General features: G+C 41.8%; 1 protein-coding gene across 8 annotated transcripts in view; it reads right to left on the bottom strand.

Annotated features, from left to right (window-relative positions):
- Positions 1–12,872, bottom strand: part of BPTF (bromodomain PHD finger transcription factor) — a 108,412-nt gene extending 95,540 nt beyond the window's left edge. For all 8 annotated transcript variants that reach the window (XM_070740339.1, XM_070740342.1, XM_070740341.1 and 5 more), the window contains exon 1: positions 12,118–12,872. In XM_070740339.1, coding sequence (XP_070596440.1) covers positions 12,118–12,781 — 664 coding nt within the window. In that variant the 5' untranslated portion in view covers positions 12,782–12,872. The remainder of the gene's footprint in view (positions 1–12,117) is intronic.
- Between the last annotated feature and the right edge of the window lie 1,909 nt (positions 12,873–14,781).

Here is a 14,781-nt window from a genome sequence, read left to right as displayed (position 1 = left end):
ACTATACAGATTGAGTTCATTAAGTCTTTCCTGATACGTTTTATACTTAAGACCTTCCACCATTCTTGTAGCCCGTCTTTGGACCCGTTCAATTTTGTCAATATCTTTTTGTAGGTGAGGTCTCCAGAACTAATAATATCTGTAGCAATAGCACTTAAGACTTCCTCAACTTACAGGAGTTCATTTAGTGATTGTTCAAAGTTGCAACAGCACTGAAAAAATTGACTCACAACTGTCTTTTACAGTTACAACCTTTGAAGCATCCCCATGAACAAGCTTCAGGTGCTTAGCAACTGGTTCATGTCCCAAGGTCACATGATGATCTTTTGCAACCTTCTGACAAGCAGAGAAGCTAGATTCAGTTAACAAACAGGTTACTAATTTATCAATTGCAGTGATTCACTTAACAGCTGTGGCAAGAAAGGTCATAAAATGGGGCAAAACTCACTTAACAGATGTCTCACTTAACAGCAGAAATTTTGGGCTCAATAATAGCAATATCACTTAAGACTTATATACCGCTTTACAGTGCTTTTACAGCCCTCTCTAAGCAGTTTACAGAATCAGCACATCGCCCCCAACAATCTGGGTCCTCCTTTTACCCATGTTGGAAGGAGGGAAGACTGAATCAACCTTGAGCCGGTGGTGAGATTTCAATTGCTGAACTATATCTAGCAGTTAGCTGAAGTTGCCTGCAGCGCTGCACTGTAAGCACTGAGCCACCCTGGCTCTTATGGCCTTAAGTACAGAACTACCTGTATCTAAATCAAGAGATATTTAATCAAACTTTATGAGAGACAAAACATTTCTGCTTTGGTGGTTTACCTTCTGCAAAAAGGTTTCATGATATAATTAGCCAAGACCTGCTGCTTCATTCTAGAATTCTAAACAAAAAAAACCCCTACCCTACTTGGCAAATTAATATACAGTGGTACCTCGTGATACGAATCCCTCATGATACGAACTTTCTGAGATACGAACCCGGGGTTCGGAAATTTTTTGCCTCTTCTTCCGAACTTTTTCCGTCTTACGAACCCGCTGCCCGAACGCCGAACCCAGAAGTTCGGCAAAAGTTCGGGTGGCCGCCGAGAAGCCCCGCTGCCCGGCTGTCGCCTTTTGAAACAGACGGGGGGCTTCTTGGTGTCCTCCCGAACCTGAACGCCAAACCCAAACTTTTGCCGAACTTCCGGGTTCGGCGTTCGGGAGGCCGCAGAGAAGCCCCGCCGCCCGGCTGTCAGCTTTGCAAAAGAGCCGCGGAGCTGTCGGGCCGGACGGGAGGCTCAAACGGAGGTGGGGAATCCCAATAAGGAATTCCATGGGCGGAGCTTTGACGTCACGAAGACGTCCTTTCTGGCCGTCCTGAAAAGTGAATCTCCACATACATTTAGCTATGCACTATATACAAGGAAGTTTGTGCTATAATTTGCAAATTACTGAGCCACAGTTGGACGTAAGGAATCTCATTCAAGGCTCCTTCAGAGAAGAACAAAACGTAATCTCCGTGTTCAAAAATGCCAGTTAAGACTAATGAGATTTAGACAGACCTATACTTTCCCAAAGCAAATGAACAGATATACAGTCCTGTATAGTGATCCCATTTTCAAATAAAGATAGGACTGAACTAGACTGTTTTTATTTTTTGCAGATCCTTCCTTTAATGTTGCACAGTAATTTAAATGAAGGGAGAAAGGGTGAAATAAACAATGGGTCTTTGGCAGAGGACAGACTCAAGATGCTGTCTGCTCTTTTACCAGCAATTGCCTGTTGGATTAGAAGGTGCCTGCCATTTCTTTTCTTTCGTGTAAGATTGGAAAATGGAATTTTTTTTTGTTGGTCTACTGTTGTTTCACAACCGTGACAATTTGCAGACGTATAGATTTCAAATCCCAGTGGATTGTCAAATTCTGTATTAAACCTTAGTTGTGGACTCTGAGGGGTTGAAGTTCATAGACCTAGAAGTGGTCAACTTTGGGAAAGCCAAATAGTTGCACAGCAAAAAGAAAATGGACAAAGATTGCCACTTCCCCTTTGTCTCACCTGAAATGGTGCACTCATTCCAACTCTGGAGATGATTGCTGTAGTAGTTGGTAAATCACTATCTAAGGTTGAATCTATTTTGTACTTCAACTTTGGCAAAGTCAACCAATAATGGTTAATAAACAAATCATGATTCGGGATAAGAGAGTCTACTCTTCTAAATAAGAAAACTGGCTACAATATATATTTTGCTAGTCTTTACAGCAAGATACTAATAGCACACAGTTAACTATTTCTAACTACAGTAGCTTGCCAAATAAGAAAATTAATCTGTTGGGATTGCTACAACTTGCACTCAAATCTCCATCCCCAACTAATGATATTTACTGCAATCACATTCACTCTATATCTCATCACATTCTCTCTCCCCGCCCCGTAAAAAATCCTTAAACAAAACACCATCACAGTGCTTGGAAGTCTGCAGGAAAGGGAGGGTGGATTTCATAATGAATGAAAGGGCTAAACTGCATGTCTAAATACTTCAATGGTTGTCATCTAGGCTGTGGTAAGTGCACATTAAAGAAAGAATCCACAGGCTTGTGATAACTGCATATTATGCTCCAGTAAATGTTGATCTAAACCAGAGGTGAATTTGGAGGAAAAAATAAGCAACATTCTGAATGAATACAATCCAGAAGAAAAATGTATTCTTCTAGGTAACATGAATGAATTGGTGGGAACAAGACAAATGAGTACAGGGGGGGGGGGGGGGGGGAAATGACAGGACCTTATTTAAGGAATAAGAATGGATGAGACTAGTGATACACCTCTATAAAATGTTCTGTTTCATTTGCAAAGTTTAAGGTCAAGTCTACTCATATGTATGTATGTATTGTACATAGGGATAGTCCTCCAGGCAAGATAGTAACTGGGACTGTAATTTCTCTCAGTAAGTGATGCAGTTGTAAAGAATATCATGCAATCACATCATTACCATTGTTAGCCAAATTATAAGGCAAAGGCCCATACTGATCCAAGCCATGTCTATCTTGATTGCTCCCAGCAGGAGACTTAATAAAGAAAGGGACTGCTTCCTCTTCAACCTGCCTCCACTTCCATCTCTGTACTTTTGGCTGCCCTGTATAGTGGCATTCCTCAGTGGCAGTGCTGGGGCTGAAGTAGACTGCTTGGGGCCTACTTCAACCCCTGTGTTGGCACTACTACTGCTGGTTTACATGGTGGTTAGAAGGGCAGAGATAGGAGGAAGATGGTTGGGGAAAACTGAAGAGTCCCTATGGTTGCAAATATGGGTGGGCAGCCATGCCCAAATTTTGATCATGTGCTCTTAACTGTGAGTTGTTGAACAAATTAGAATATAATCAAGAATCATGGGGGTACAACACTTAATGATTGTCATAGGGGTCAAATAAGCAATCAGGAAACAATCAATATTAATATAAATCTTAAGGATACAAGCAACAAGTTACAGTCATACAGTCCTAAATGGGTGGGTGATAGGAATGATGAAAAAAACTAATAGTAATAGTAATGCAGACTTAGTGAATAGTTTGACAGTGGTGAGAGAATTACTGTATTTGTTAAATTAAATTATTTGTTTAAATTGTTAAGCAAGGACTTCCTGTATATCCTATGGAACACAAGTCTAAAAGCATGACCCATTTGATTATGTTGAAGGACAAAGAGAAATACGAAAGATTAAAATGTGATGATAGGTTGTGGTGGACAGGCCAATTTCTGGTAGTGTGAAGGGGTGCTCTTGGGAAAAAATTGACACACAAAAAAAGTTTAAAAAGGAGAATGAAAACAGAATAACTGCAGGAAAGAAAAAGTACAATCCTACATGAAAAGATATTGGGACACAAATTAATCTCCCAATTAATTTAGTTTTAAGTAGATGTTAGATGAACAGTCAAAAATGGAAACTGGGTAAGTAGTCATTTATGAATGCTGTGAGAATATCAACAAACTGCATAGCTGCAATTGCAGTCTATAAGTGAAGAAATGGTTAAATTCATATGTAGTTTATCTACAAAGTGGCAGTTGCTTGACAATGGAAAACACCCAGGGCAATATTTGATATAAAACAAAAGATAGCAAGAGTAAAAATAAATATTAAGGTGGATTAGTTTTGGAAGGTATCAAAATGTTGAATGAAAGGGTACAAAATATGAGACTGGAAAAAATTTGAGCTGTACATGGTAGTTTTCTGCAGAACAAGGGGTTATGTACCAAGTTTTTGTTCTTCAGGTGATTTAAAAATATATGCATGCATTAAGAAAGGTGATGTTAAATGTATTGATTTAGAGAATTCATAGATGTTTCTCAATATTTTTTACCGTGGAAGAACCCTTGACATAATTTTTAGGTCTCAGGACACTCTATATAAAAATGGCAAAAAAAAATACAAACACAATGCTTTGAACTTACACAATCCTTGTTTTACAATGGCACTTAACAGCAAAGCAGCATGCCAGTACTTAAGAAACAGTATACTGTATAAACATTCTCACAACTGAAAGCACTAATATTGCAAAGTGTTCAAACAAAAACAAACAAGCTTTAATTATGATCTCTCATAGAACACCATGTACGTGCAAAAACAATACATTGCTTAGTAAATAGTTCAACATTAAGCTTGTAAGACAAGGCAGTGTGGTGTCCACTTGATTATTTATGACAATTACAGATACATGCACAAGGAATGTCTGCTTGTCCAAATAAAGAAAATGGCTATATATAAGACTGTGCTTCTGCTAAGTGAGAGCTGGGTATATTAGGAGAAACCAAAATTAACTACAGTTTAAATGGGATATTTTGGGTACTTAAGAAGTGATTGTTGCTCACTTTTTCAAGGCGATGACAGGTGAATGGATGCAAACTGGATTTTTAAAAAGTGATTGGTATGAAAAAGGTTTATTTAAAGTTGTTTGGCCACATAGTGAGAATAAGGGTCAAATTGAAAAATATTGTAAATATATGAAGTGCATAAATCAAGAGGAAGGTGAAGACACATAAAGCTAAAATGAGATGGAGCTGAGAATCTCCAAATGAAAGAGGCAAGAATTTTGAAGAACAAAAGGCAACGTATGAAGCAGTTGCTAGGCACAGAGGAAGCAAGGGAGATTTGTTAGAATAAAATGATATGGGGGTGTACATTAGTTTTAGCTATTTTCTCTTCTTTGCCTGATCTCATTTCTTTAATTTTTTTGAGCAATTATTTTTTACTTCTTTTCTACTGGTTACCTCAGTAGAAAGCAGCATAATGGGTACAAGTGTAGATGTAAAGAATAGGCAATCTAAATAATAGCAAAAAACTCCCCTATCTATGCTAATTACTTTAAGATACTGTATACCAGTGATGGTGAACTTATGGCATGCATGCCACAGGTGGCACGCGAGGCGTTGCCCTATATCAGTTTGATCAGTTCGGAAGTGAACTTCCAGTTGGGCCATTTTTCACTCTCCCCAGGCTTCAGGAAAGCCTCCGGAGACTGTGGATGGCGAAAAACAGACCCAACAGGCCACCCAAATTTCAGAAATGAACTTCTGGTTGGGCCATTGGGCCATTTTTCACCCTCCCCAAAAATGGGCCATTGGGCCCATTTTTTGCCATCTACAGACTCTGAAGGCTTTCCTGAAGCCTGAGAAAAATGAAATGACCTCCCCCTGTCCTCTGGAAGATTCACCATCACAGGACTGTAGAGTTGTAACCTTTACAATTTTTAAAAAAATATAAAACTATTTATTTTAACTGGTGATGCTAAGAAAAGAAAAGAGATGAGACAACTTTTATTCACTCATTAACTTTGAAACATGTACATATGGAGAAAAGACAGTTTCTCAATATTCTGGGAATTAAATGTATTTTAAAGCCTAAATGGACTAAACACTAAAAAATGTTAAATCTCGATATGAAAGCTACCCAAGTAGAGATCAACCAGAAAAGAATATTAGCTATCTCTAGCAAAAAGGAGGTCAAAATTAGAAAACATTTTTTTTTGTAAAACCAACAAATCTGAAGTATATACAGTAGTCCCTCGCTATACCACGCTTCACCTACTGCGGCTTCACTTCATCGCGGGTTTTCAAGAAATATTAATGAGAAAAATCATACGCGGATCTTTGCTGGTTCGCGGGTTTCTGAGGAAGTCGATCGGCAGATTTAAACAGCCCGCGGAACTCGATCGGCAGGTTTTTCAAAAAATATATATCTAAAATTGTAATTACTGTATTTAAATACTGTATCTAAAATAAATAATGTGTGGGAAGGGTTTATAAACACTTAAAACAATGAAAACTTACCAAACAATTACAATATAAATACTTAAATAAGTACTATCAGTCAATAAATTCCCCATCGCGGATTTCACCTATCGCGGCCGGGTCTGGAACGTAACACCAGCGATAGGTGAGGTCTTACTGTACATAGAGAACCCTATCAGGAGTTGGGCTGGGAAACTTCTATATTCAGAGTTAGCAGAAGCTTCTGTATTACCTTGAGCCCCTTGCAAACATGTTAGTGCTACAAATACGTGGTTCTTCATCTTTCAGTTTACCACAACTAAAACTTCCTCTAGAAATAAACTTCCTTGATATACCATACACGGTAATATTATTCAGCCTCTGTTTTACCATATGCCTCAAGGATATAAGAAGCATTCTTCAATGCTTTCCTAAAGACTTTCACATCTTTCCCATTACAGTACTTTTATTTTGTATGTGTGCCCATTGTAAAATGGGCAACTCAGGATAAAAACTCACAACTATACAAAACATAAAACATAACCAAAATCTGGTACCTCGGTCATCCCCTTGGGTTTCCCCAACCCAAATAATCTCTCTCTGTCTCAGTGTCAGAGTAAAAAGCCATGTCTTCCTGGCCTTTCACAAGCACAATTGACAGATTAAGTTTAATTCAGAGATTCTCAAATTCTGTGATACCTTGACTTGCTAAAATGACTATATGACTCCCTTCCTAACAAAACTTATAACAACAGCAATTAGTTTCATATCAAAGGGATTACTTAACTCAGGGGGTGAGCAACCATAGCCTCTTTATGACCTGTGGACTTCAGCTCCCAGAATTCCCGAGCCAAGTCCACAGATCGTAAAACTCTTGCATTCACCTATTCTTCATCTCAGTAGTCAAATCCTGTCAAAATTGATTTCACTAATGTCTCAATCCAAGCAAAGCAAACTAAGTTCTGAGAGGGTGCTGTTTGTACTTACAAAGTTGATTTTTTAAAGGACTACTGTGGCACACGTTCTTTTAGGGACTCTGGGCTGATGATTTTGTATGAAAGGACAACCTCTGATGTAGGGAATGGTACACAGAGTGTCACAATTCTTATTTTTATTGTTCCTGTTTGAGAACCCACACAAAATTAGAGGCAATTGGTTAAATCAAGGCATGCTGAAGACCAAACAAAGTCTACATTAGATCTCCTGTGATTAGAACAGCAAACATCAAGCATACAAAAAGAAAGGGAAGTTCAAGAGGAGCTATTGATTGTACGATGGTTTTTAGTAGTCTATACTTTTGCTCTGCGTTGTTTTTAATATGATTTATATATAGTCTTCCGAGTTTTCTTTTTTCCTCTTTCAATAACAAGATCAACAAACTGGTCATTCATTGAAATCAAATATTCTTCTCTAAAGTAACATCTATAAACTTTTGGGGTGTTTTATCTCTAGAGAGTTTTACTTGAAGGTGCTTTCTTTCAAACCATGTTGGGCAACTTCAATCTCTAACCTAAAATTCCTTAAAGGTTGAGCAGATGTTTCTTAATGATCATGACCAAGAGAAGAACAGCACCCAAATGCTAACAAAGGTACTATGGTCAATGATATCAAAAGTCCTTGAATGGTCTGAGAGTACTACCACAACTATATGTATGTCTCTCTTGGTAAAATATAGTTTATTAGGACACTTAAGAGCTACTCCTTATCACATATGGGTCATAATGCTTTTAAGACTGAAGATAAGGTCTGACGAGAAACCAAACTATAGGTCATAATACTCAGGTTTCCTCTAAAAGGTCTTCTGGAATTACACTAACACTATCTCTCTTCTCTAAATATGAAATAAAGGATACAAATCTATGATTATTAAAATTAGTTTGGTTGAAAGATGGCTTTTCAATTGAACGGATAGGGAATTGTTGCTTCTTCTGTCTCATTACTAAGCACCATCCCAAAAATGACAACTTTTATTAATATTCTACATCAATGGCTTCAAATTATGAAATTCCTTTCCTTATAAATCTGCTAAGCCTTTATAAGCTTTTTATACTCCTTCACAGCGGATTGTTAGGCTGTACATCAACATCTAGGTGAAGAGAAGGGAAGCTGATGGAACCAAAGCATGGGATTTCACCGTTCATGCTTTTCATTTACTTCCAAAGGGTAGCTGGAAGGACACTTTTCTGCAAGTGATAATTGAAAGAAAAATACTGACCCACAAGTTATAGCACAATTAAGAAGAGATATGAATAATTATCATATGCTTATTGCTTTAAATTAGGGATATGCAAAATTTAGCAATTCAGAAGCAAACATTCCAGAATACTCCTGAGAATTTTGAACCCTATCCAGGCAATGCTAAATCTCTGATTTGTGAAATATGCTAGTTTTGGGACCATATTGGGAAGTAAATTCCTTTAAATTGTGAGGTACGGTGGCTGTAGATTGAACATATCAGGATAGCAAAAATTTGCACATTTCTATGCTAAATTATACATTAAGTAGAGTTGACCAAAAGCAAATGCAGGACAAAAATATATTAAGTAAAAAAAACATACTTGGCTCAAAATAAAAGTATTTTCTAGAAATATTTTGTTCTTTAGCATTTTAAGAAAACATTTTTTAAAAACTGCATACAGTGATCCCCCGGGTATCGCGATCCCGATCATTGCGAACGGGCTAAATCGCGATTTTTCAACCCGGAAGTCAAAACACCATCTGCGCATGCGCGCCCTTTTTTATGGCCACGCATGCGTAGATGGCGCCGGGCAGATCAGCTGCTGGGCGGCTTCCCTGGGTCTTCCACCTCTTGCTGGCGGGAGGGCGAGCGGCGGGCATCAGCGAGGAGTTTCCCCACCGCCCACGCAAACTCCTCGCTGCCGCTTGCCCGCCCTTCGCCCGCCCACGCCGTTCGCTCGCGCCGCTTCCCAGCTGAGTCCTGAAGCGAATTGGCTTCAGGACTCAGCTGGGAAGCGGCGCGAGCGAACGGCTTGTCCGCCGCCTGCCTGCCCGCTCGCCCTTCGCCCGCCCACGCCGCTCGCTCACACCGCTTCCCAGCTGAGTCCTGAAGCGAATTGGCTTCAGGACTCAGCTGGGAAGCGGCGCGAGCGAACGGCGTGGGCGGGGCGAGCGGCAGCGAGGAGTTTGCGTGGGCGGTGGGGAAACCCCAATCTTCGGGTCCTCGCTGCTGCGGCGGAAGTAAAAACATCATCTGCGCATGCGCAGATGGTGTTTTTACTTCCGCAGCGCTACTTTGCGAAAACCCGATCATTGCTAGGGGTCCTGGAACGGAACCTTCGCAATGATCGGGGGATCACTGTATTAAGCTACAGCAGTGCTTTTCAAATTGTGGGGTGCCTCCCCAGGGGGCACCAAGTGATACCACAGGGGGGGAGGGGGGCACATGACCCTGGCGAATTGGGGGGGAGTTTACCACAGGGTCATACACACTTGTATTGGTACCTCCGTCACGTTCCTCGGCATTGTGTCCAGGACAGGCTGTTCTAAGAGAAAACGTCTTGCGAGTTCAATCAAACATATTGAACTTGCAAGACGTTTTGTTTTGTAACAGGCTGCCCTGGACATAACGCCGAGGAATGTGACAGAAGTACTGGTACTGGTCAGGTAGGATGTGTGTCTCGTGGTGGGGTGCATTGTGTGGTCTATTTACAGTCTATTTACAGTTGGAGGGGCGTGAAATGTTTACTTCTTCCTAGGGAAGGCGTAACTAATTAATAATTATAATTGGAAATAATTGAGAAGCACTGAGCCACTGTAATGTTGCATATATGTGAACAATACAGGACAACAGGTAGAAATAAAATTTGCAACTAGCACACTGCTGTGGTCAATGAGATTTTGGTTATGCACATTCTTTATAAGCTACCAAACTTTATTATCACTGGTACTTAAAACAATAAGAAAATATGGTAAAATATATCTATAAAATAAAACTGATTACTCTATCTGTTATTAGTCACTGAGAGCCAGGCAATATAAAAGTTTGATACAATATTATATTGACAAGAATCTTTACTTTTTATTCTTTAAAAATAATCTTACATACAATATAGTTACACAATTAGTGTACTATAAATAATAGTTTACACAAACTAGATGCAGCTCTGAAGTATTAAATACATGCTAAAATTCAATCAAAATCATAAGTGCATATAATTAAAAAATGCATTCCATGTTGGCAGCATGGGTAAACAGCTTTGTTATTTGCTTGCCTGGAGAAGCATAATTATCAATGTTTTCTTGGACAAATTTAATTCAAACATTCTAGTTAAACACTGAATTGTATAAAATATTTCCCTTGTCACTGAAGAATCAAAACAAAGAGAGATCAGTAAACGCTGAGCTGGTAAAAACATATGGATTAACAAAGCTTTATATTTTTGTATTCTGATCTGTGAAGCGAAGGAAGTTTGTTTTATAACTTTTTTTTTAAAATTAGCTCAATGTATTTGGAGGGAGGGCAATATGGTACTCTTCAAATGTACATAATCCCCTTACTCCTCAACCATCAAAATCCTTCTTGTGATTTACAAGAATTGCAAAATAATAATCTAAATCAGCGTTTCCCAACCTTGGCAACTTGAAGATAATTGGACTTCAATTCCCAGAATTCCCCAGCCAGCGAATGCTGGCTGGGGAATTCTGGGAGTTGAAGTCCAGATATCTTCAAGTTGCCACGGTTGGGAAACACTGATCTAAATGAAGGATGTTAGGATGGAATAGACTAATGTAGGTATTTAGAAGACCCCAAATATATCTATTGTACCATCATTGCACCTATACATTAAAAACTAGAACTATTAAAAAATCCTTGACATGATACGGCATAAATGTCCATTTAATCACAACCCCAATAAATTATATTTTGGCAAATCACATATTGTTTCTCTTGAACTAAAATTTGTACTTTCAACTTATCTAGTTATGTTAATTTAGAAACAGAAACAAACATTAAATCAAGTCTATGTAATCTCACCTAATAACATTTTGTTTGAATACAGAAGTTTAAGTTCAATGCAACTTAATTTAAGATTCACTTAAAGTCAAGTGTGGCACTGTATAAAACAATGCTTTATACAACTTGCACTCTATTAATACCTATTAGAAATAAAATACAACCAATATTAGTTAAATAAATTATTATAATTTAAATTATATAAGCATAAACATGGGTATATTAAGGGCGGAAAAATGAGCTCTAACGATTATCAATTTAGCAAAAACACAGTACAGAAAAGGCCAAAATAAGCAACAGTTTCAGCGCCCTTAGCCATCAGAAAGCTATTAAAAATTAAAAATAGCCATCCAACCTCCAAAACGAAGATGCCCATTTTAATTTGAATTAAAGTATGCAGGCTCCCACACTAAACCACACACTTCCCTCCCCATCCCCCACCCAACATTCAGGATCCAACGCATCTTGCCTTGCTACAACTCCCCTGGACCGTCTGCGGGAGAGACCAGAGCCCCTCGGCCCCTTTCCCAAGAAATCCTACTCCTGCCAATATTTACTTACAAACGCCACCTTTCCCCAAGTACAACAGGATGAGCTCTCCCCCTCCCCACCCCTTTCCTCCGTTTCCTTTGCAGCTCTGGCATTGTTGCATTTCAGGCATCCGCCGCCCTGTTGTTGGCTTTTTTTTCCTTTTCCTCCGAAAAAGTCCCTTCCGACTCTCTCTTTCTCCGCCGTCTGTATGCAATTGCCCCCTCCCCCTTCTGGCACCCCAACCAGCCCCAAGCCCGGTGCCGGACCAGCGGAGCGACGCCCCCCTCCAAGGATCGACCCTCCCCAAGACCCCCCACCCACCCAAGGACCCCGATCCACGACTCCCTTGCTGACGCCCCCCCCCCCCTTACCTGGGGTGCTGCTGTAGGTGCTGTGGCTCCTGAAGCTGCTCTCAGTGCAATAGCTGGCATCATCCTCGTCCTCCATCTCTTCGGGGTAATCGGAATCGTCGTCGTCCATGACCGCCTCCTCTTCCTCGGAGTCGGGCTTCTCCTCCGCCTCGCGGTCTTCCTCCTCCTCGTCGTCGGACCCCACGCTCTCCTCTTCCTCCTCCTCGTCGCTCTCATGATCGTCGTACACTACTTTGCCGCCGCTCCTCCTGGACGAGGCGGCCGCCCTGCTTTGGCTGCTGCTGCTGCTACGGCTGACTCCACCGCCTCCTCCTCCCCGCGCCGCCGCCGTCGTCGCCGCCGCTCCATCCCTACCCCGGCCCCTACCGCTACTGCCTCCCCCACCAGGGGTGCTGCTGCTGCCGCCGCTTCCCTTCCTCCTGCCGCCCCCCCTGGAGGAGGAGGAGGCGGTGGCGGCCTGGCCAGCTCCGGACCCTCTCGGTCTGGGCCCCGCAACCCCAGCCGCCTGGGCCGAGGCCGCCCACCTGCCCCGGCTGCTGCCCCGCAATCGGGACCTCAGGCCCCCAATGGGGCCCGGCGGGGCGGGCGGAACCGGGGTGCTCACCCGAGCGGGGGTCGCCGGAGGCTGCTGATGTTTGGGCGGCCTGCCTCGCCGGCCCCGCATCGCTGGGCGCTAGCCGAAGGGGGGGAGGGAGGGAGGAGAAGAAGCGAGGGGGGCGAGGGCACTCGGATCCCGGCGGGAGGCTGCCGGGAGCCGCCTCCTCCTCCCCGCGGTCGGAGCTGAGGGGAGGGAGGGAGGGGGCGCCACCGACTTGCGAGGGCCGAAGGCTCAATTCGAATCGCCGGCGTCCCGCTCCGGATCGCCACCGGCCGCCATCTTGTTTCTTCGTCTCTGCCTCGGATCGCTCCGCTCTGACTGGGGGAAGCGGCGGCGGCGGCAGGCCCAGAGCGCCTCACGTGACCGGGCTTTCCAGGCTGGCCTTGGCCACCGGGGGGCGCCCGAGAACTATCTACGACGGCCGCCTTCGCTCGGCTTCCCAGCCATCTTTGATGGGGAGCGAGCGACGGTTGAAGCCTCGCTTCCATCCTCTCGGGAAGCGGCATCCCCGTCTCACAAATCACCTCAGACACCTGTTAACCCTCCGTAAGGGAGAGGCCCTTTCTCGCCGCTCGTCTGTATGTCGCTCTCGCCCTCAATGGGGCACCGCCGCTTCTGATAACGCCGAAGAGAGTTTTCAAGCCCCGGTTGTTGCTCCGTATTTACTTCCTGAAAATGCTTCAGATTCACAGCCATTGTCGAATACTACAAGTGGAACCGCTTGCCTTCAGAAATTGTGGGGGCTTCTTCATCCCTGGAGGTTTTTAAAGAAGAGGCTGGCCAGCCATTCGTTTGAAATGATATAGGCCAGGATGTACTACAGCTTGAGCAGAGAGGGGTTGGGCTACAAGACCTCCCAAGGTCTCTTCCCGCTCTTATTCTGACTGGGTTCTTCCAGCAAGGTTATATATATGTGCGTGGAAGGAAACTTTGTAGGAGGGATCAGAAAGAATCAGTCTGGTTTCAAGAGGTGGCATTGGAAATGCAGTGACGAAATTATGCTATGCCTTCCTGGCCCATTACTTTTGTCATAGGGGAGTAGGAGGAAGAAGAAGGGAAGGAAAGAATACAAGAAGAAAGGGATGAGATGAAGGAGAAAAATCCGAACCTCAAACCAAGCCATAATGCACTTGGAAGTGTTTTACATATTCCAAATTTAGAAGACCAACTTTCATCCTGGTAGCTACTACTTCCTGTATCAAACTATTTGATGTTAGGGAGCCATCAGTAACCTACTTGTCTTTCTATACCTGCCCACTGGGAAGAACCCATTTTGCGAATTTTTAAAAAAAAGGATTTTACAAAGAAAGTAAAAACTGACACAAATTAATAAAAAATAAATAAAAAGGAAGGAAGGAAGAAAAGTGCAGAAAAACAAAACTAGAGGAACAGAAATGCGCTTTCAATTTGCCCTTCAGTAAATATAAGCACAATTTCTAAGCCACCCTTCTGAGGCTCAGAAGGGAGGCCTAGAAATCAATCAATCAAATAAATATATTGTCTCTTATTCCATGATTATAAAAAAGCTCCCTTTTTTCTATTACCCATTTTTTTCTAATCATCCAAACAACAACATGAATTCATGTTTTCTGTTTCATACAAATAGTGTTTAAAGTATTCCAGTCAGTCATAAATATAGTTTCCCCCCTTTACTATCAAATATGATAATTTAGCTACTTCTGCCAGTTCCACCATCACCACCAGCCATTCCTCAGTTATGGGCACCTTACCACTTTTGAGCATATAATAGCTTCACTGTGGTTATCATATATTAAAAGCGCGTTCTGGGACTTTTTTTCTACTTTTGTATCCATCATTCCCAAAGAAAAGTTTCTGATTTCAACTGTACTTTAAAATCTCCTGGATCTATGGTTGTACACATATCCAACATATTTTAACTTTTTTGTGTACCTAACAATAATGGTAAAATGCTCGTGTTCACTCTTTCAGCAAAGATTCAAACTACCTTTATATATTCTAGGCAATTTCCCTAGTGACAAATGATTTTATACATCATTTTATAAAATTCTTAAGGCTAAAACAAAATATTGTTTGCCTACACCCCC

This window comes from Erythrolamprus reginae, chromosome 2 (genome assembly GCF_031021105.1).
Source record: "Erythrolamprus reginae isolate rEryReg1 chromosome 2, rEryReg1.hap1, whole genome shotgun sequence".
NCBI classification, from domain to species: domain Eukaryota; kingdom Metazoa; phylum Chordata; class Lepidosauria; order Squamata; family Dipsadidae; genus Erythrolamprus; species Erythrolamprus reginae.
This window is presented reverse-complemented; position numbering and strand designations above follow the sequence as displayed.